The sequence below is a fragment of the Chelonoidis abingdonii genome, chromosome 23 (genome assembly GCF_003597395.2).
Source record: "Chelonoidis abingdonii isolate Lonesome George chromosome 23, CheloAbing_2.0, whole genome shotgun sequence".
NCBI classification, from domain to species: domain Eukaryota; kingdom Metazoa; phylum Chordata; order Testudines; family Testudinidae; genus Chelonoidis; species Chelonoidis abingdonii.
The window spans coordinates 6,127,378-6,149,443 of NC_133791.1; the positions used below are offsets into that span (position 1 = coordinate 6,127,378).

Here is a 22,066-nt window from a genome sequence, read left to right on the forward strand (position 1 = left end):
AAGCACTCATCTTAAATGTTTCATTGCATGAAGGCCAAAAAGTATAAAAACCAAATTAAAAATATGCTGGAGGAGGCTAAATTTTAAAAATACTCTTTATTTATCATCATTCATAGATGCTATTAGAGCTCTGAATGAAACCAGAATTAATTAAGTTATATTTTTTTTTCTAAATTCCTGGTACAAATACTTTAAAGTTAACAAGTGCCTCTAAAGAAACTCTTGATAGGATCCAGCTATGATCCTAAGAAGCAGAAATGCTTCAAGAGAAGGAGTGGGAAACATACCAAAGATAAATAAGGATATTTTGTTTGTTTCAGAGAAGAGCTCAGTGCCTGCCAGCTGCGGATCGAAATGCTAACAAAAGAACGAGAGTGCTCAGAGACCAAAATAGAAGAGGAGAAAGAGGCTGGAAATACGTAGGTAGAGGGTATTTCTGGTTGTCACAGATTATTGACATTCTCAGTGTTTACACATGGGAGGAGAAGGTAATGAGGTAAACTTTGTGACCTTTTCCCTCTTCTTGTTATTGCTGAAAATATTTGATAACATTATTAAACATGTTCTTGAATCTATCAAATGACACTGAATAGGTCAGTGTTAAAAGTCATTGCCATTATCAGGATTAAAAAACAAGCTGTATTATCTCAGTGGGCCATGACATCTGCCAAGGAGCATTGCACTGTCATATTGTGCTTGGAGAACCAATCAGATAGGTCAGGTCCCAAGTTGGTGAAGACTAAGTGATGCAATTACTCTCCAGGCAGATTATTATTCACACCAACAGTACCTTCCACTTGATATACAGAGCAGCAGTTCAGTAGCTTGGGAAAGGCTCCTCTGTGCAGTTTCCTGTCCAGAGGTAAGATGCTACTAGGGCAATTGCCATGGAGAAATAAGTGAGGATTGGGGGTTAAAGGAATGTTTCATGACAGCAGATATTTATGAGCTAGTCCTTTGCATTTGGACAACACTGACAAGGTAGAATGACCAAATGCAGTATTTCCTAATAGCTAGAGTAGGGAACTAGGTGTCAGAACTCATGAATTCTTTACTTTGTTCTGTCACTGACTTGTGTTACCTCAAGTGGGGTCATTCTGCCTCCATTTACTCATCTATAAAATGGAAGTGATAATTCTTTAGTTATCTGAAATCTGGTCTTGAGAGATCCCTTAAGAACAGCCATACTGGGTCAGATGAAAGATCCATCTAGCCTAGCATCCTGTCTTCTGACAGTGGCCAATGCCAGGTGCTCCAGAGGGAATGAACAGAACAGGTAATCATCAAGTGATCCATCCCCTGTCAATCTCATGAGGAGCTCAAAGTAATTTACAAACATTAAACACTCTAGGAAACTGTAGAAAGGTGAAGTGTGAGATGAGTTAAATTCTGAATCTAGCGCTGTGTTCTGCAAGTACACATTCAGATCCAGATTCTAATCCAAAATTTTCCACAAATTTAAGTGTGTGGTATTATGGGTGTTGGACCCAGAGTTGTGGGTCGGGACCATACTGAACTTTGGTAATATCCTAATATTGGTAATATCCTAATATTATATATAGGATTTATTGTTCCAGTGGTAAATATGGTAAAATATTTTGCTTCTGATTTCTGTGTTATTCTCATGCCCCTTATCCCAAACGTTTTATTTTAGTAGACAAACATATCTTCTGCTCATCTTTAAAAAATAATAATAACCCCATCAACTAAAATGTCCTAAAATTATTATTAAACTACAATGCTCCACCACAAACCAGATTGCAACAGGAAATTTTGTTTGGTGCTTACCATAACTAAGTCATGCTGATTAGGAGTAGGTTAGTTGACACTGTTCTTCAGCCGTACCTTTGCTGGTGGGATTAAAGTTCACAGTGTTCTTTCAGAAATTGTTCACAATGCCATTAACAGTTACAACAAACCGAAGAGGAGTAATAGATACAGCTAGTATCCTGTCACCTGAAATATCCTCAGACTCAGTCTGTCTCCTCTTCAACAAAGAGGCTCAAATTCTGTCCTCATTTACGTTGATATAAATCTGGAGGACCTTCATTGGTTCCCAGGCAATTACTTTGTATTTATATGGGTGTTATTGAGGGCAGTGATTAGTCCAGAATCTGCCTCTTTCCTCATATTTCCATTTATTTTTGACAGATGCACATTAAAAATACGTACATGCACTAACCTAATCTAAAATACTTTAAAAAAGAATATTGTACCCAAAAGCTGTGCACAAATTATGATTAAAAAAAAACAAAACGAAATGATGGCCATCAGTTTAGTCATTTTGTGAGAGATAACAGTCTGCCAAGGATTTATGGGAACTTATCTTGTGATTCCTATAAGAATCACAGGTATTACTGGGAATACAAACATGCCTCACTTGGAGAATCAACCCATGACAATCTATTGTTATCATTTTATCAATGATTTATACAATGTACCTGACAGTCTCACTGAAGAATATCATATATACTTTACCAATGAGTTTTTATATATTTGCCTTATACAGATACAGCCTGTGGCATTTTACAGTGTAATCCACAGATGCATTAAATTTTTGTTTGGATGTGTAGCCTTGTAAATTACTAATCCCAGGATACAATGAACTGTCTTAGGCCACGTCTAGACTACGCGCCGTATCGGCGCGTTAAAATCGATTGCTCGGGGATCGATATATCGCGTCTAATCTAGACGGGATATATCGATCCCTGAGCGCGCTTATATCGATTCCGGAACTCCACCAACCCCAATGGAGTTCCGGAATTGACATGGCGAGCCGCGGACATCGATCCCGCACGGTGAGGACGGGTGAGTAAATCGATTTTAGATATTCGACTTCAGCTACGTTATTCACGTAGCTGAAATTGCGTATCTAAAATCGATTTTACCCCATAGTGTAGACCAGCCCTTAATCAGAGTCACCTTGTCATATCAAGGCAGAGCATTGCATGCTGAGACCTATAGTCCATACAGCTGCACCTTAATACTGGAAGATGAATTCCAAGAAGAAGATGTCTGCACTGTGTTCATTTTATGCATTATGTCATTGTAGCCCTCAGCTGGGCAAAAACCGGGTGCCATTGACACAAGGTCCACAACAAAAATATGATAATCTGAAAGATAATTTAATGACATTTGTATACCTTCAACTTTGGTTGACTCTTCCAGCTCCCAGGAAAGCCCCTTGACCATGTTAGTCATTTTATATTAGGGAGGACTCTAATTTTTAGCCTTGCACAAGAGGCTGGAATGTATGAAAGGGATTTTCAGCCTGGGATAATTAAAATGTAGATTTAAGAAATGTATGTATTACTATAATACAAATAAAGTAATCTTAACATATATAGTTAGTTTGGTTTACATTTATCATTCCTTCTACCCACCATTCATTTAATCATCTGGTCAATATGGATCAACTGACATGAGAAGTATGCTATGTCATTTTTAGTTTTGCTACGCTGATGCCTGTTATGACAAGGAACTGATATTTATATATTCTATTTCTCTGTGTCGTATAAATGCACAAATGCAATATAATACAATAGCAGCTACTGAGCTACCCTGCTGTGAAGTGGGAGGGAATTTACTGAACTTTTTCAATTTGTTTAAATTGAAAGCAGTGGGTGGTTTGTGTGTTGGTATCCAATGTATTATGAACCAGCTTTGCAGCTGCCACTGTGCCTGTACTATTCTTCAGGCTAATAAAATGTCTCAATGAATAAATTAATAAAGGTAACATTGCCAAAACAGAATGGTTAATAATCAAAAACAGCAAACTTAATGGTGACACGTGCCTAAATGTTTAAGGAAAATGAATTCCTGTGTAGTAGACACTACTCCCTAACATATAGTTTGCGTGTGATTGAATTTCAGATTCTTTGAGCAAGTAAACATAAGAATTTTTTAAAAGAAAATTATAAAAAAAGATGTAGTTTGATTGTCTGAAGATTCCAGGGAGTGGAGTTTGCAGTGTAATCAGGTGAAATAGCTGAATTAAATATTTTTCTGTCTTTTGCACAGAAATGTACCATCTGCAATAACAACGTCCTGTTTGGTCCCTAATGGCTTCTAGAGTTAATTTCCATAGTTCTTCCTCTCAGGAAGTCTTTATGGAGTAGTTTTGAGACACTTTATCCTCGTGATTTATTGTAGAAGAAATATGCACAGTATCAGATGCCCTATAATTTAAATAATCATTAAACAAATGCTAAGAAGAGCAACATAACCTTTATACTTATGCCAGGCTAAGATCTAATCTGCAGATATGTAATTATGTAGCAGTTAGGATAGCAACTGTCATAATGGTCCATTACAGATATTTGCTGCTTGAAAATGGAGTAGGAAGATATACCAAATTCCTGACTTAAAGACTTAAGTAGCATGACATTTTAACTGTTGTTAAGGGAGGGGTAGCTCAGTGGTTTGAGTATTGGCCTGCTAAACCAAGGGTTGTGAGTTCAGTCCTTGAGGGGGGTCGTTTGGGGAACTGGGGTAAAAATCTGGGGATTAGTCCTGCTTTGAGCAGGGGGTTGGACTAGCTGACCTCCTGAGGTCCCTTCCAATTCTATGATTTGCCCTTTATTAACTTAGCATTATTGCTACCTATGCAGTGAAATTTGGACTTAAGTTAATGACAATGTTCAATTTTGCTGGAGATGCAAATGATAAATGTGTTTTCTATTTAGTCAGGTTCAAGTTACTATTCAATAAGCCTGAAATAATACAGTACTTTAGGTTATGGCTACAAGTGAGTTTGTGCCCTGTACTGCATATTACAATGCACTGGTTTTGTTTTTAAGTTGTATGGCTTCTGTGACCAATGGCAGAATTAGCCACTTCACCACTTTGGGCCTCTGTGTCAGGGCCGGGTAGTGAGTGGCCTGTGTGTATGGGTCACTTACCACGTTGTGGTCAGGAGACGAGCACCAGAGTCAGCGTTGAGCTGGGTCACAAACTGGCACCGAGTTACAGGCAGGTGGCAGGGACGAACTGGGATCAGAAGGTGGAGTCTCATAGACTTTAAGGTCAGGAGGGACCATTATGATCATCTAGTCTGTCCTCCTGCACAAAGCAGGCCACAGAATCCTACCTATCCACTTCTGTAACAAACCCCTAACCTATGTCTGAGTTACTGAAGTCTTCAAATTGTGGTTTGAAGACCTCAAGCTGCCAGAGAATCCTCCTCAGCAGTTGACCATGCCCCCGCTGCAGAGTGAAGGTGAAAACCTCCAGGGCCTCTGCCAATCTGCCCGGAGGAAAATTCCTTCCGACACCAAATTAGGCGATCAGCTTAAACCCTGAGCATGTGGCAAGACTCACCGCAGCACCAGGAAAGTAATTCTTGCGTAATCTCTAATCCTCCCATTACAGCATAGGCAAGTGTGGACAGATCCAAGCAAGCAGTCTGCCTAATTGCTCAGCAGCTCTCTCGCGATGGCTTCTGGCTTATATATCAGCATGGGCCAATCAGTGTGCTGGAGGGGGCCACCACCCAGGTCCAGCTGGCAGTACATGCCGCAGTGTCTAGGGTCGCCCAGCAGAAACATGGCCTCAGTTCCAGTGATGATATGGAAATTCAGCAGCCTGGACCCTGTACAATAAAACCTCAGAGTTACGAACAACGAAGTTATGAATGACCAGTCAACCACACACCTCATTTGGAATCGGCAGTACACATCAGGCAGCAACTGAGACAACACACAGCAATAAATAGTAGTACTGTGTTAAATGTAACTACTAAAAAATAAATGGAAGCAGCATTTTTCTTCTGCATGTAAAGTTTCAAGCTTATTAAGTTAAGGTTCTTACACTCAGTTTGCTTATTTTTCAACCTGGATTACACATGTAGCCAGCAAGGTAATATAAAATTAATCCTTGCAAACTTATCTTGGGGCTACAGGGGACTTAGTTGATGCACTGCCTTCTGCAAGGAGTGTATTTCATCCTTGGAGAAGTAAGGACGACAAGTGCATTATGAATCATTCATTATAAATTACATTCAAATGGACGTTTCAGTCCAGCTGAAAATACACATTGTGTATGTTTCAGTTTGAAAGTTGAGGTTTACATTTTTAATGGACACTTTTATTAAATCAGTGTAAATAATTGCTATAAACAAGGCAGTGTAAACAGATGCAAAGCTACCTTAATAGTCAGTATTTTTATGCTTTCTTAAGGTACTCGCTGTTTTGATATTAGCTCAGTAATAGTAAATGGCCATATGGGTCAGAGAAAGTCCATCAGCCAATATCCTGTCTACCACGGGCCATGCCAGGTGTCTCAGAAGGAAGTGAACTAAGTAGTGATGACTGAGTGATCTTCTCTCCTTCCATCCATCTCACTCTCTGACATAAACAAGCAGCTACGGAGACCATTCCTTAACCATCCTGGGCTCTAGCCATTTATGGACTTAACCTCCACGAATTTATCTAGTTCTCTTTTAAACCCTGTTATAGTCCTAGCCTTCACAACCTCCTCTGGCAAGGAGTTCCACAGGTTGCCAGTGCACTGTGTGAAGAACTTCCTTTTATTCACACAGCGCACAATCAACCTGTGGAACTCCTTGCCTGAGGAGGTTGTGAAGGCTAGGACTATAACAGGGTTTAAAAGAGAACTAGATAAATTCATGGAGGTTAAAAGTCCAGTAAAGCCCATTTTGGAGTATACAGAGCATAAGAAGCAGGATTAGCAAGAGACAGATTATCAGCAGAAAGTACTCATTTATTCTGTTTATTACCAGCAGTAAGACAATGCATTCAACTAACGGCAACTGTTGAAGTGGCTAAAGGCCTAATTGCAAGCACTGAAGGGAGAAAGATGGAAATGAGGGAGATTTAAATTCCTGGTTGTTATTTGAGTCAGTGAATTAAACACTTCTTTTTCCTGTGAAAAGCTTGATAGAATGGAGGCTCTGGGACAGATTCTCTGCTGGCGCAACTCCATTCAAGTCAAGGGATTTACTCCAGCTGAAAGTTTGGCCCTATGTGGCCTTTTTTCCATCCTGGAAAGTTGCCAGTCTCAGTTCTCGGTTACACCAGTGCAACTCAGCTGAAATAACTGCATTTGCACCGATGCAACTAGGAGCAGAATTTATCTACTCTGTATGCCAAAATCTTGGGCTGGTACATGTAAGGTTGTATTATCATTTTAAAAGCAGACATCAACCTTTGTCCTATTTGTTTTCCTAAAATTAACTACATTATTGACATTTATCAGCATTAGAAATTACAAATCGCTTTAAAATATGGCCGAATGTTGGTAACATGCTCTCATCTTAATTTTCAATTAACCAGTAGATAGTAGTTTAATGAGATTGTGCCTTGTAGAAGAGAATGGACACTTTAGGAGCCATAATTGAAAGACATTACATTAATATAAATTAGTGGAATTCTAAAACAAATGTCTCAGCCTTATGGCACCTTAATTGTTTCTGGAATTTTTTACTTTGAAAGGTTTTAACATACATTATTTTGTTTTTCTTTTTAATTTTAACAGTGCTGCCATATTCCACCTACAGGCAATGCACAGACGACTGTGTGCTGAACTGGGGAATGAAAAGGAACTTGAATTGAAAATTGCTTCGATGCTGAAAGAAAATGTGTAAGTTAAGAAGTGAGAAATAATTGAAGGGACTGTTCTTCATTACAGTTTTTATTATAGCAATTTAGCTCAAAGTCCTAAACCAACTTATTGATTAATTCCGTTTGAAAGGGAGTGAACATAAAGCATGCAAATATATAATAAATGATATTTAAAGTGATCCAAAAATTAGAGGCCGCAAAGCTTATGACAAAGTTTAAAGGACATAAGTCATCATTTTCTTCCCATCCTACACCATTTGCAATACTGTCTTAGAAGCTTGAAAATAACATCTCTGTATTCATTATGTAGTTTTGTGGCAAACATTTTTGTGTGTGTGTGTTCTGAAAGGAGCTGAAATACAGACAGTTATTTTAGCAACTATTATTCCTTCAGTGTATAGAACAGGTGCCTTTATCAGGCTCAAACAGCATCATTAGACATGTGAGCACAGCTGTAGGAATTGCAGACCAAATTCTCTGCTGGTGTAAATAGGTGTAACTCCTCTGTTGGTGACCTTAAGCTGAAGTAGTTTAACCCTTGCAGCCTGAGCAGAAAGACACACATCTGAAAAGCAAAGACTTCAGAAATTGACCTTTGATACTATCCTGCTACACCAGCAATTATCCTTTTGCATAACAAGTCACTGGAGTTGTGCCCATGTAGATAAACAGATAATTTGACCTAGAATTTGGTTCATTGCAGTGATAGTGGAAAGAAAAATATTGTCTCTTTGTAGATCCCACTAAATACCATTTATTGCTTTTCCAAATGTTTATGTTTTTGAGTTCATATTTTAATTTTGTCTGTTGCAAAGGTGTAGTGGATTTAATAAAATCTCACATAGACATTCTGAATCCTTTATTTGTCAGGTTAAAAATAGTTTCAAAGTAGATTTTATTTTTGGGCTAACCTACTAGAGAGCACAACATCAAAGAGTCAGTAAAATCAATAGCAATGTTTCCATTCACTTCTGTGGGATTGGGATTTAACTACTGATATTAGGGCTGTTTAGTGAGACTATTGCATCCTAGCTCTGAAATACACAGGAACTTGTATCTTTTACTTACTGTATCTTATCAATTTGCGTGTTTGTTTCCTATAGCAACTTATTGATAAAGGAATTTTTACTGAGAATTTTTTTTTAAAAGTGCTTCACTTTCATAGCATCTCCAGTCAAGGATACAATTAAGTTCATGGAAATGTCATCACTCTACTTCCATTATAAAGGTACATAAAGGCACCAGGATAGGGCAGGTATCTGCATCTCATCATCAGTTTGCAAAGAGCTGCTGTTTTCTAGTGTACCGGAGGGCCTTATCTAAGGTAGTGTGAATGTTCAAAAGGCATTGCAAGGTTAATCTTGAAGGGACAATGTGACAGTTGTCACCATTGTGGATCAGTTGAAGGACAGTCAATTCTTTGTGTCTTTCAAAATGAAAGAGGCCTTATAAAACACTGGTGCATATGGCCAGAGATTTGACAAGAGACTACCCCTCTCTTGGTGACCTTGAGATGAAGCAACTTGACCCCCAGGGGCATGTTTGCACTACAGTTGGGATTATTTCTCTCAGTTCAGGTGCACAGCCACATGATAGCTCTGCTTGAGCTAGCACACTAAAAATAGCAGTGTGGATATTGTGGCATGGGTGGCACCACGCACTAGCTATCTGAGTATGGATCATATAGGCTTGTACACATATGGCTAGTGTGTGCTGCAACATCCACACTGCTATTTTTAGCATGCTGTCTGTCTACCAAGCGCAATCTTCCAGGTGCAGTGAAGACATACCTTAGAGTCTAAGCAGAAAGAAACATATCTGAAAAGCAAAGACTTCGGAACCAGACCTTGAATATTTTTGCCACCACACTAGCAGTGTTACTTTTGCAGAACAAGCACTTTGCATATTTATATGAGGGAAGTGTATTCTATTTTTGTCAAGCTCTCCATCCTGCGGATGCCACAGTTTAAACTTGAATAGAGTCATTCCTTGGCTGTTACATGAAAGTTTTCCTTCAACTTTGTGCTGATTTTGGGGCCACATGGGAAATTGAGTAAATATCTGTCAGATTCAGCATAGTAAGCAAGAATTTTGAAAGACACCTGGACACTGGAGGTTAATTTATATGAGTTATATTCTTTGCTGTCTTTTGGAGAAACCAAATGCTTAATATACAAGGACTACAGAGTGTCTTTCTCTCTGTAAGTTAGGTATTTCATGACTGCAACTTCTCTAACTTGCTCTGACTCACAAGATGTCTAAAGAATCTCTTGCAGATGTCAGAATTGATTCTTGTTTACAAAAGAAAGTGCTGCCTGTGCTACTGTTCCACCATTTCAAGTACATACCTACTCACTCTTTTGACCTGCGCTTCAGCAATCCTTCTCTTTCTTTTTCAGATGTGAGAAAAACACTAGGGACGTTTCCAAAAATCTCTTAATGTCAGCATTCATAGGTTAACTTGGGTTTCTATTTCTCCCCTATTTCCTTAGCATCCACCGTGTACTATCCACTGAATGAGTATGATGCCGTTTGCCAAAACATTAATGTCTCCAAATGTTGATTTTATATAAATTGCTATATAATATTTTGGAGTAACTTGCACGAGCTTCCACATAAAGCGCGGGTGGCGTGTGGCTGGGGCATTGGCCGCGCAGTGACCCAAGAGGAGATACCCCCACTAGCAGTTTGCAGCAGCTTGCTTGCTAGCATATATATACCTGCCGCTGGAAATTTCCACTACATTCATCTGACGAAGTGGGTATTCACCCACGAAAGCTCATGATCCAAGACGTCTGTTGGTCTATAAGGTGCCACAGGATTCTCTGCTGCTTTCACATAAAGCAAGGGCTTTGGAGAGTAGTGATTGACCTCACATATACCCATGCAATTCCCTGTTTTGGAAATGATTTGTGGGCCAGATCCTTAGTTGCTGTAAATCAGTGTAGCTCTGTTTATTACAGTAGAACTATGGTGATTTACACCAGCTAGGGACATATAGGTCCTTGTCTCATTCTGAAGTAGGAAGAAAGGTGGAGTGAAGTAGACAATTCTCCCTGTGATCTTTAATTGGAAGATTCTAATGTCTATCCTTCAGTGTATTCTTACTGAATACATTATAATGAGATTCCCCAGGGTGCAGTCTGGATTGTTGAACAGCTGTGTCCCCTCAAAACGTGGGGTGCTTTCTACACTGCTTCGCTGTTAGAACAAGCACTCCTGGTCTGCTCGCACACAGCCTCTAGCATGGAAATTACTCCCAAGTATACTGTCGGAGTGCTATGATCAGCCACCCTTGAATTACACTGCAGAGCAACACCAGCAAATTCCCAGTCCCAGACTTTCCCCCAGAAATATGCATCTTGTACTTCTCATCCATCTCCTGGGCAACACAAGCCCGCTGTTTAGATAAAACAATAAAAAAAAGTTTATTAACTACAAAAAGGTAGATTTTAACTGATTAGAGGTAATGAAGCATAAAAGTTAGAACTGGTCACAAAGAAATAAAAGGTAAAACACAACACCTAACTTTACAAGCTAAAGTGAATTCAAAGCAAAAGTCTCTCTCACCATATGTTCTAGCAATATTACTGGTTGAATTCTTTTCAGGCAGGATATCTCCCTCAGTCCAATGATGCTTCCTTTGTCCTTCAAGTATTGTCGATGCCATTAAGTAGAGAGGAAGGGAGAGATAACTTGGGGTGTCTGTTCTCCGTTTGTATACTTTTCCCTCTTCTTTGAGAATCATCTCCAGCTGGGTTTCAGGAGGCAGAAAGTCTGTGGGGACAGGAACCTCCAGCTTATTTCTTTGACAAGATGTAAATTTCTTGCTCACACCCTTTTTCTTGCCAAAGAATGGCCACTTAACCAGGTGATAATCCATTTGATTTCATTGACACCTGGCTGAGGTGCCAGTTTGCCTTCTATCTCAGAGGAAGTGGTTTGTGGCTGCTTCCCCAGATTTGGAATATGTTTTAGTAACATCATATAATAGAATATTAAAACTTTACATACAATGTTGCCACACATATTTTACCAGGATAATAATGATCAGCAAATCATGAATTTTCAGATAGCTTACAAGGCATAGTTTATACAAACTGTATCATAGCCTTGAAAAAGGGGTGGATGTAGGAATGCAGACTGTCACAATTATGAACTGAACAATATATAAAGAATTGTATCTATGCAGATTTACTTAGTTTCTAGTTCTTAAAAGGAAATGAGGGGGACGCAACATCAACAACCACAGAAAACTGATGCTGATGAGCGTAGCAACATAGGTAGCAGGTATCAATTAGTGATCATCTCAAGTGTGCAGGTCACTTAGGATAATTAACTCTCCCTGTATCCCATTTGGAACCATTCTTAGTTTGAATAAAACAGTGTTGTGTTATTAGCTGCGGTCTCCCAGGCACCCCTTAGAGAACTATAATACCAAAATAATAGAGACAGTTTAGCTGCATTCTGTATTTTACTGCTAAATTAACATTTCATTAATCTTAGTTGATGCATCATACTTACAAAATTATTCAGATGATAAAAAATAAAATGATATCTTTGCAGAAGGTAGCAGGCAAACCCCTTTATATTTTTGCACCAGCAGTTCAAATACTAATGTAGCCATATCAAAGCGTGAGCGCAAGCAGGAGCTTATAGACATGCTTAGCCAAATTATTAGCCAGAAAGTAGTATATCCTAGTTCAGAATTACATAATAGCTTTAAAATCTTCTTTGATGCTTTCATTTGGTGTGTGATTTGCATTAAAACTAAAAAAAAAAAAAAAAAGTTGTGAAAGATTGTGACAGGGGAACAAGCCAAACAGATAAAAACACTTCCTGAAACAAGGCAAAGAAGTGCTAGTTAAGTTGTGCTTTCTAATTCCTAATTCCATCTGGAAGCATTAGAATGTCCTAAGACTTTCACTTTTGCAGAGAATAGTTCTCTCCACATTCTGTGTCTGCCTCAGTCATATCCCTTTGTAACATGATAGGTAAAATTTTCAAGAGCACCAAAGTGACTTAAGAGCCTACATGTCATTTAGGCACTTAGGCCCTGATCCTCAAAGGCAGAGGTTTTCAACCTCGGGTCCATGGACCCCTGGAGTCTGCACACTGTCTAAGATTTCCAAAGGGGTCCACACCTCCATTTGAAATTTTTTTGGGGTCTGCAAATGAAAAAAGTTTGAAAACCACCGATCAAAAATATTTAGGGATTTAACTCCCATTGATTTCATAGATCTGGGCCTTCGGAGCATAAGTTCTATTGAGTTGGGATGCTAAATGTCTATGTCACTTTTGAAAATGGGACTTCAGGGCTAATTTTACTGGATGTGAATATTACAATTTCCAGGTCTGGCAGGTTCACATATAACAGGACCCCACACATTTTCCAGTCTCATGCAGTTCTTGGGCTCCATATTGTCTGTGATATGCACACAGCTTTCCCAGAGACTTCAACAGGATTTTACCCTAACACTTTGTCTCTGCTCTTCATGGATGTAAGGGCATGGATATTTACACTTTAACTCAGATTTAATGTCCTGTATCACTCTTAAGCATCCTTAATGCACCCCTCATCATGGTATCTAGGCACCTTGGTCAAAACTCTGAATAGTCAACTCTAAGGACCATCACTGAAAAAGCTTACAAACATACTAGGTGGTTTTGAATAAAGAAAGCATTCTTTACTGTCTAGTAAACATTCTGCCTTTCCTTATATTGGATAAATACCAGCGTGAGGAAAAAGAGGAGTTTGAAGAGAAATATAAGTGACCTCTCTAAAAATCAGAAGTATTATTAATGCTAGCACTACCAGGATTTTTAGCTATAATGTCCTTTGAAACTAGCAGGGCATAGAGTAAAACATGGCTGAACTTCCTTGTTCACTGTGGAGCTGGTAGCACTGAATATGTGTAATTAATTGGTAGAATAGATGTAATGATCTGCTTTTCTTTCCCCAACTATCTTTGCCCATTTCATTTGGGTCCCTTTAATGAAAAACACCTCACCCTGTGCTTAAAAGGTATGAGATGTGGCAGATTGAAATTGAGCAGGGGAAATTTGGAAGCCTCCGGGAACAACTTGAGCAGGATGAGGAGGAACTAGAGAGAGAGTGCAAAGAGCGGGCGGAACAGAGGATTCAGAAAGAAAAGACTGCAGCCCGGCTGGCAGAACGAAAACAACAGGTTGGAAAAAGGTAAGCACAATAACTGATAATCCACTTTCCTTTCCTCAATTATCTTAGCCCATTTCATTTGGGTATTGGAAAGGTTTGCTAACTCAAAGGATGCTAGTTAGGAAGGCTCTTCATGTAAGTACTCACCACAGAATATTTACACAGGGAAATACAATTAAAGGGGCAGCATAAACCAATGGCAACAGTCCACAATCCTGCAGCCCTTGGGCAAGCAGAGGACCCTTGACTTTAGTTGGAGCTGTTCGTACATCAAGACAGGAGGACTATGCCCAGTAGGTTTTTATTTGTGTTTTGCAGAAAAGAAATGGAAGCCTGTGAGGCGTATGAGAGAAGACATCAAAAAGTAGTCGAAGATGCACACAGGAATCATGAGAAAGCGGTCCAGTTTCTGAAAAAATCTATGTCAAGGTTCCATTAGCTTTTCCCCTTGCTAGTGTCATAACACATCTTCTGAAATGATACCTGATCCTCAGCCTTTAAGAGTAAACATTTTACAGCTAGATTACATGGTGACACTTAGCCCTTGTCTACACTACAAATTTATGTCAATATAACTACATTGCTTAGGGATGTGGATTTTCCACACCCCAACTGACATGGTTATACTGACCTAACCCCTGGTGTAGACAGTGCTAGGTCGACAGGAGGGACATAGCTACCACCTCTCAAGGAGATGGACTACCTATGCTGATGGGAGAAGCTCTCCCGTTGGTGAAGGTAGCACCTTCACTAAGTGCTACAGCAGCATAACAAGTGTAGACAAGCCCTTAGAAATCTCCAGCCATACCACTTAGTGCTGTGATCCTGCCAGGTCTCACAAGCTAAGCAGGGACTTGAATAAGAGGCCCCGGAGGAAAATCCAGATAGTGTGGGTGAATCAGTAGTTCGGATCCTTCCTTCTGAGTCTATTGTGACAATGTCACTCTATGGTTTTAGGGGGCACTGTATTGCTGGAGGAGTTGAGTTTTGATTTAGATATACAATCCTGGACACTCGTAGGCTCATCATTCCCTTGACACCTTTAACCGGGGAAAAGCCGAATTCCAAATCAAATGATTACGTATCTTACTTACCTCTGACGTTTCAAATGGATATGGTAGTTTTCACTGTGTCTACTAAAACTGTTGCACAGTGTTTCTTTGCACTGTTTCTGTTACATCTCTGCATTGTACTTCAGTGGTAAATGAGATGAGCGCACTCTGTGTTGCTTTATGTTTTTGTAAATAACTATTGTTAGTTTTTATTTTTATGCCAGAAACTCTCTACAAAATATTTATAAATCAACTTTACATGTATATTAGAACCTTATACATTGGAAAGGTAATTGTATATTTTCCCTATTATTCTTTAGTTTTTTCTTTGGCATTATGGACAAGGTGCCAACAATTAAGTCCAGTGAATTCATTACTTGACTTTTCGTGCTGAATCTTATATCTCAAGCAAAATATATTGTATCTACTAGAATAGAATCTAGGATCATAGTAGTTAGAGATGGAAAAAACCAACTGGTTAAAAGATTAAGCAAATATATTTTTCTTTATTGTTAATATTAAAATTCATGTTAATAGTTATGGGATTTTCTCAGGCTTGATTTGGGGGATACCATGTAAGAAAAAGCCCATATTTAGGGGTATATTTGTAGTCTGTAAACAGTAGAGCAACTTATGTAAGCATCAGCCTTTGAGGGTTTTAGTAAATGTCATTGTATGTCTTGGTTATATAACCAACACCTGAATTTTTACTATATTTTAGTGGCTAGACATTGATCTCGATATGAAACACACCTACTGATATTCAAAGTTTAAGAAAATACATTGTTGAGCAAACTATCTGAAAGACTTTGTAGCCCTTTGAAACTTAAATGGTTCTAAGTAGAAGACTCTTCCAACTATTCTATTTTACTGTACCCATTATCTTAATAAACACAGTGTAACCTACAGGAGGAGTGTTTGGCAACATTAACAATTACTGTTTGCCAGGTTAGCCATTTTAATGCTGAATGCTTCACAGCAGGACACAAACCTGAAAGGCTTTATTCTACCAACAGAATTCGTCAGAAAGAAGCAAAGGAAGAACTGAAAACTCAGAAGCATATGGAAAAAAGGATGCAAGCTGTGCTGTCCCTGAAAAACAACATAACTTCCAATAGGGTACCTCTACGACTGCTAAGATTAGTAGTGATGCAATTGATTCTCTGGAGTGACAGATTTTAATGAAAACCATTTCAATGTTCAGCATGCCCCTGGTATGACATGACCTAGGAGTCTTGTGACTAAAGGTTAGAGTCAGACTCAGGGACAAATTCAAATACCTTCACTCTCATTGAGTAAGTACCTTATTCCATAAGCAGTTCACTTACTTCAGTGGCACCACATCTAGAATATGGTATTCCATGGGTAAGGGGATCAGAATCTGACCTATAAGATGGTTGATTGACTTGCTCTTAATACAGAAATACTTTATATTAAAATAAAACAGTTAACATAACAGTTAAAATAGTTTAAACCAACAGGAAAATGAAGAAATTCTGATTTAAGGCTATCATAATTTTGTTTTACCTGTTTGAACCTATGTATTCCAGAGTCTGAAAAGATGGTCTTAACTATCTTAACTAGCCACTGATTGTATTATAACCACTAATGCCTTCCACGCATTGCATAGAGTAACTTGTTTCAGGGGAGGGCCCTGGGGAAGGAGGTTGGAGGTCAAGAGACATGGTTCATGCATTTAGTCCTGACCCAGCCACAGCTCTTTGCCAGAAGCAGGAGTAATCTGTGTGAGCTGGGAGTGCAATTGACTCAACTATTGCAAATAAAATAAGGTACAATTAAAGAATGTTCAAAAACCAAACAAACCCAAAGACAAGTTCAACTATTAAAAAGAATAAAGCAACCTCTTGGTAGAAACATCCACCACCAATCTGTGAATAGAGAAAGGGACTAAAATCAGATTCTGTATGTTGTATTCCATATTGTGTGAGTAAAATATGTAACTGTTATTTGCATGATTTTGTAGGAAACCCTTCGAACCCTCCAGGTGAGGGACAAAGCAAAGGCTCTTGAGGCAAAAAAGCAAGAGATGAAGATGACAGGGGCTATTCTGGCAGAAGGAGGTGACGTCACCAAGGAGATTTTTCTCCATAAACAGCGCGTTGAGTTAGAAAGGCAGAAGCAGTAAGTAGTCATTTCTTTGTGTACTTTTTACTCCAGGTCGATACTCATACACGAGTGAATCTCCACCTCACTCCACTCAGAAACTGAAAACATAAAATCTATATTGCTGTTAGCCTTGCTACCTCAGGGAACTGAACAGATTCTTGGAATCTTGTGTAGCTAGAAACTATCAATCCAAATCCTCAGATCATATGAATTGGCAAAGCTTTATTGCCTCAAAGAAGTTAGGTTGATTTATATCAGTTGAGTATTTGACTCAACTGTTTTTCCTTATAGTTTAAAAAAGTGTGAAGGAGTCACTGGTTCATATCCAAACCATGACCCCAACCTGCCACTGCAGCTGTGCAGGTATAACTTACCACACATAAAGACACCCATTGAAGTCAGTGGAGCACTGCATGGGAGTCAATCCACATGGATTGAATTGCAGGATCGGGGTCTTTGTTAAGACCAAAGTTGTTGCCATCGAAGCATGACTAGATGGCCCACAGGAATAGGTCTGAAGTTTTGTCCATTCTCTGGCCAGGTGTCCATGTCATGAAAACCTAGCAGATGGAAGTGGAATTCTTATTGACAGATGCACCAGTAAGGCTATGGATGACTGGCCAGGGAGACTTCTAGGTTAGGACTGAAGCAGATTGAGGAGGCAGTGTGGGGACTAATAACTTATGCTCTTGATATCCGTAGAAATAGAAGACTTTAATCTTTGGAGCTGTGAACCAGCCACTTTCACCAGCACTAAATGCACATTAAAAAAATTAATGAATAAACATTCTGCAGGAGTTATGGACACTCTGTCCTTGAAAAGACCGCCTTATTTTTTTTAGGATAAATCCTTCATCTTTTTCACTATTTCCCCTTGTAATTTACATAGCAGTCCCAGTGTGGATCACATGTTCTGCTAGACTTGTTATTGGCTATATATGATAGTATGTTGCTCACAGCAGTTCCTTTCTAATTTCAGCTATTACTCTGCTAACTGTTTCTCCGAGTGCCTTTGTTTTTCTCTTAGGCCTGGTCTACACTACACGTTTATACCGATTTTAGCAGCGTTAAACCGATTTAACGCTGCACCCGTCCACACAACGATGCCCTTTATATCGACATAAAGGGCTCTTTAAACCGGTTTCTGTACTCCTCTCCGACGAGAGGAGTAGCGCTGAAATCAGTATTACCATATCGGATTAGGGTTAGTGTGGCCGCAAATCGACAGTATTGGCCTCCAGGCGGTACCCCACAGTGCACCATTGTGACCGCTCTGGACAGCAATCTGAACTCAGATGCATTGGCTAGGTAGACAGGAAAAGCTCCGCGAACTTTTAAATTTCATTTCCTGTTTGCCCAGCGTGGAGCTCTGTTCAGCACGGGTGGCGATGCAGTCCCAAATCCAAAAAGAGCACCAGCATGGACCATATGGGAGATACTGGATCTGATTGCTGTATGGGGAGACGAATCTGTTCTATCAGAGCTCCTTTACAGAAGACAAAATACCAAAGCATTTGAAAAAAATCTCTAGGCTATGATACAGAGTCCACAGCACAGTGCTGTGTGACAAGTATAATGAAAAGCCAAAGAATCAAGTGGACGGCTTAAGGAGGGAGGGAGGGGGTACCGAGGACTCCAGCTATCCCACAGTCCCTGCAGTCTCCGAAAATCATTTGCATTCTTGGTTGAGCTCCCAACGCCTGTAGGGTCAAACACATTGTCTGGGGTGATTCAGGGTATATCTCGTCAATTTACCCCTTTCCCCCCCATGAAAGAAAAGGAAAAAAATCGTTTCTTGACTTTTTTATATGTCACCCTATGTCTACTGCATGCTGCTGGTAGACACGGTGCAGCGGCAGTGAACAGGAGTATCCTCTCCCCTCCCTTCCCCGGTGGCAGACAGTACCGTACAAAAGGACTGATAGCCTTCCTTGTCATCATCCCGTGAGTGCTCCTGGCTGGCCTCAGGTGAGGTCGGCCGGGGCGCCTGGGTAAAAATAGGAATGACTCTCGGGTCTTCCCGGTAGATGGTACAGAACGGCTGTAACTGTCTTCATCATAGCAACTGGGGCTGAGCTCCATCAGCTTCCCCTTTTCATGTCTAAGAAAAGATTCTGTACTGCCTGGACTATCATTAGCAGTGGGATGCTGGGCTCCTCTCCCCCGCACTGTTTAAATGTCCTACCTGGACTATCATAGCAGCTGAGGGCTGCCTCCCCCTCATTTTATCTCACTAAAAGTCAGTGTTTCTTATTCCTGCATCTTTATTATTTCATCACACAAATGGGGGGGGGGACACTGCAACGTAAGCCCAGAGGGTTGGGAGCAGGAAAGCAATGGGTGGGGTTGTTGCAGGAGCACCCTCTAGAATGGCATGTAGCTCATCATTCTGCGGGATCTGACACGGAAATGGCTGTGCTCTCTGGTCACTGGTTCTCTAGTACACTTGCCCCAATTCTAGGCGGGAGTGACCTATTTAGATACAACATAAAGGAGGGAATGACCCGGGAGTCATTCCCATTTTTGTCTTTGCGCCCCCGGCCAACCTCAGCCAGGGGCCACCATGACAGCACAGACGGTACAGAACGACTGATAAACTGTCATCTCATGCCAATTTACAGTGGCACAGCAGATGGACAGAACGACTGCTAACCATCTCTGCATCTGCAAAGACAATGAATGCTGCTATGTGCGCTGCAGTACCGCCTCTGTTAGCAGCATCCGTACAACATACGGTGACATGAGAGAAAAGGCAAACGGGTTCCATTGGTTGCCATGCTATGGCGTCTGCCAGGGCAATCCAGGAAAAAGGGCGCGAAATGTTGTCTGCCGTTGCTTTCAGGGAGGAAGGAGATGAGTGACGACATTTTACCCAGAATCACCCGCAACACTCTTTTTGCACCATCATGCATGGGATCTCAGCCAGACTTCCCATGCGGTGGGGGGAGACTGCAGGAACTATGGGATAGCTACAGGATAGCTACCCACAGTGCAACGCTCCAGAAATCGACGCTAGCCTTGGACCATGGACACACACCACCGAATTAATGTGCTTAGTGTGGCCGCATGCACTCGACTTTATACAATCTGTTTTACAAAACCGGTTTATGTAAAATTGGAATAATCCCGTAGTGTAGACATACCCATAGTCCTTTCTTCCCATAACAGAGATGATCTGTGCTCTGTCTCCTATCTGAGTCTCAACCTGAGCATATGTCCCTGAATTATTTGCAGAATAATTAATCCTTTAACCATTGTAATCTGTAATTTAATTTGTGCTGTTCAATTTAAAAAAGATAGCAAAATTACATATAAAATGTGATTTAGGGCTAATATGATGTTATGTTGTTAAACTTTCTGTAGACTGCAATGTAAACTCATGAACTAATTGTAGGGAAGAAAGATGGTCTTTAGGTAAGGCACAGCACTGGGAGTCAAGCATCTGCTGCCATTTCTGGCACTGCTACTTTCTGTGCCTTGGTTTCCCCAAACGTAAACTGGAGGTTACGCCACATAACTGCTTCACGGGAATGTTGCAAGGCTAAATTAACTGTTGTTAAAGCAATTTGTGATATAAGGGTCAACATATAAGTGCAAAAGATAATGTCCTGCCTATATTTAGAATCAGCAATCATTTATGAACAAATCAGTTGAAAATGTAAACCTCAGAAGCTAATTGAATCTTTACTATAAATAATTTGTTTCTGAAAATTATACAGAACCTAAAGGAATATAGATGAGAGAAATAGAAATAGCAATTTTTCCTCTGGATTCTGTTAATTCGCTTCTCAACAGAATGGCCCCACCAACACACTCATTTTTTTTAGCATAGCGTAATTGCCCTAGACTGCTAGCTAAAGTCTGTACTTTAAAGAGATATGGCTTCAAAATCAGATAATTTCAGACAGAAGTGTGTTTTCTATTCCTACAAGTAACATTTAAGATTACGATAACCAAAAGAGAATAGAGAAAAAATATCTTCCTGCTTTTTCAGTTTGTTTACTTTGTGTGTTGACTACACTTTGGTTATAGTCGGTTTTAACAATATTTGGTTTGGTCCTTGATACAGCACAGGGAAGAGAGAGAACATTTTAAAATATAAGAAAATGTTATTGCAAAAATCACGGAAATTGTCAGAGGGATTTAGGGGCAGACATAGGATCTCAAATTACTTCTCTATTTTTAAGGTACTTAGATGGTCTCCATTACCATGGTATCTGAGCATCTCAAACTTTGTATTGTATTTATCCTCACAACATTGCTGTGAGGCAGAGATGTACTAGAACTGCTAGTATTGGAACTGAGGCATAGAGAGACTGAGGGTTTGTTTACATAGCGTGTGATTTCTAAAACACGCTAACCTGTTGTATACTAATTGTTCCATGTAGATCCTGCTGGTGTGCACTAAACATTAACTACTGTGCTTTAACATAGTATTGTTGGGTGCTGTTAGGGAGCTTATTCCTTCATCCTCTCACTTCCCTGGTCCTTCTTGCATGAACAGAGAGCAACAATACCTGAAGTCCAAAGGTGCAAACAATTCAATGTTTATTGGGGTGAACTTCCAGCAAGCATGATTCCAGTTTCCTTCCTCAGTGTCCCCCTTCCCAGCTCTGCCACCACAGAGCCTTGCCTGTGTCCTTGTTTCTGTTCCCATTTCCCCCTTTAGCAAAACATGATCCCAATTCCCCCATCCCCAGTCCCTGTTCTCAACCCTCGCACCCCCCCTTATTTCCTGATTGCAGACTATATAGTAAAAGTTGAGTTCTGCTTAGCTATACCTTAACCAATTACTATACTGAAATTTAACTAACCAATCCTAACATATTGTAACATGGTTATTTAACCAGTTATATCCCACCACCTTAATTGGTTTCCACCTAGCAAAATTAATTATACAGCAGACAGAAACAATTACAGAACCAGACAGAGACCATGCAAATAAACATACAAAACAATACAGAAGGGAGGATTTCACAACTACATCTATACAGACATAAGGGTTTTCCAGCTGTGTCTATTGATAAGTGAGTTCTTACCAGACAGAAAACTATTACACTAAATTTCCTTTTACATGTTCTAGGCTCTTTCCTTTCTCTGGAGATGATAGATCGGCTTAGCTTCCTAAC

General features: G+C 39.9%; 2 protein-coding genes across 9 annotated transcripts in view; one reads left to right on the forward strand and one right to left on the reverse strand.

The window, feature by feature from the left end:
* The window catches only part of CFAP74 (cilia and flagella associated protein 74), a 99,290-nt gene that overhangs the window by 14,510 nt on the left and 62,714 nt on the right, over window positions 1-22,066 (forward strand). For 7 of the 8 annotated variants that reach the window (XM_032780066.2, XM_032780071.2, XM_032780063.2 and 4 more), the window contains 6 exons: window positions 321-419; window positions 7,495-7,599; window positions 13,606-13,779; window positions 14,077-14,187; window positions 15,827-15,929; window positions 16,795-16,952. In XM_032780066.2, coding sequence (XP_032635957.1) covers window positions 321-419; window positions 7,495-7,599; window positions 13,606-13,779; window positions 14,077-14,187; window positions 15,827-15,929; window positions 16,795-16,952 — 750 coding nt within the window. The other variant, XM_032780072.2, reaches the window with a different exon arrangement.
* Window positions 11,044-22,066, reverse strand: part of CALML6 (calmodulin like 6) — a 207,150-nt gene continuing 196,127 nt past the window's right edge. Inside the window, exon 8 of the mRNA XM_075060266.1 lies at window positions 11,044-12,350. The gene's annotated coding sequence lies outside the window, so the exon portion shown is untranslated. The remainder of the gene's footprint in view (window positions 12,351-22,066) is intronic.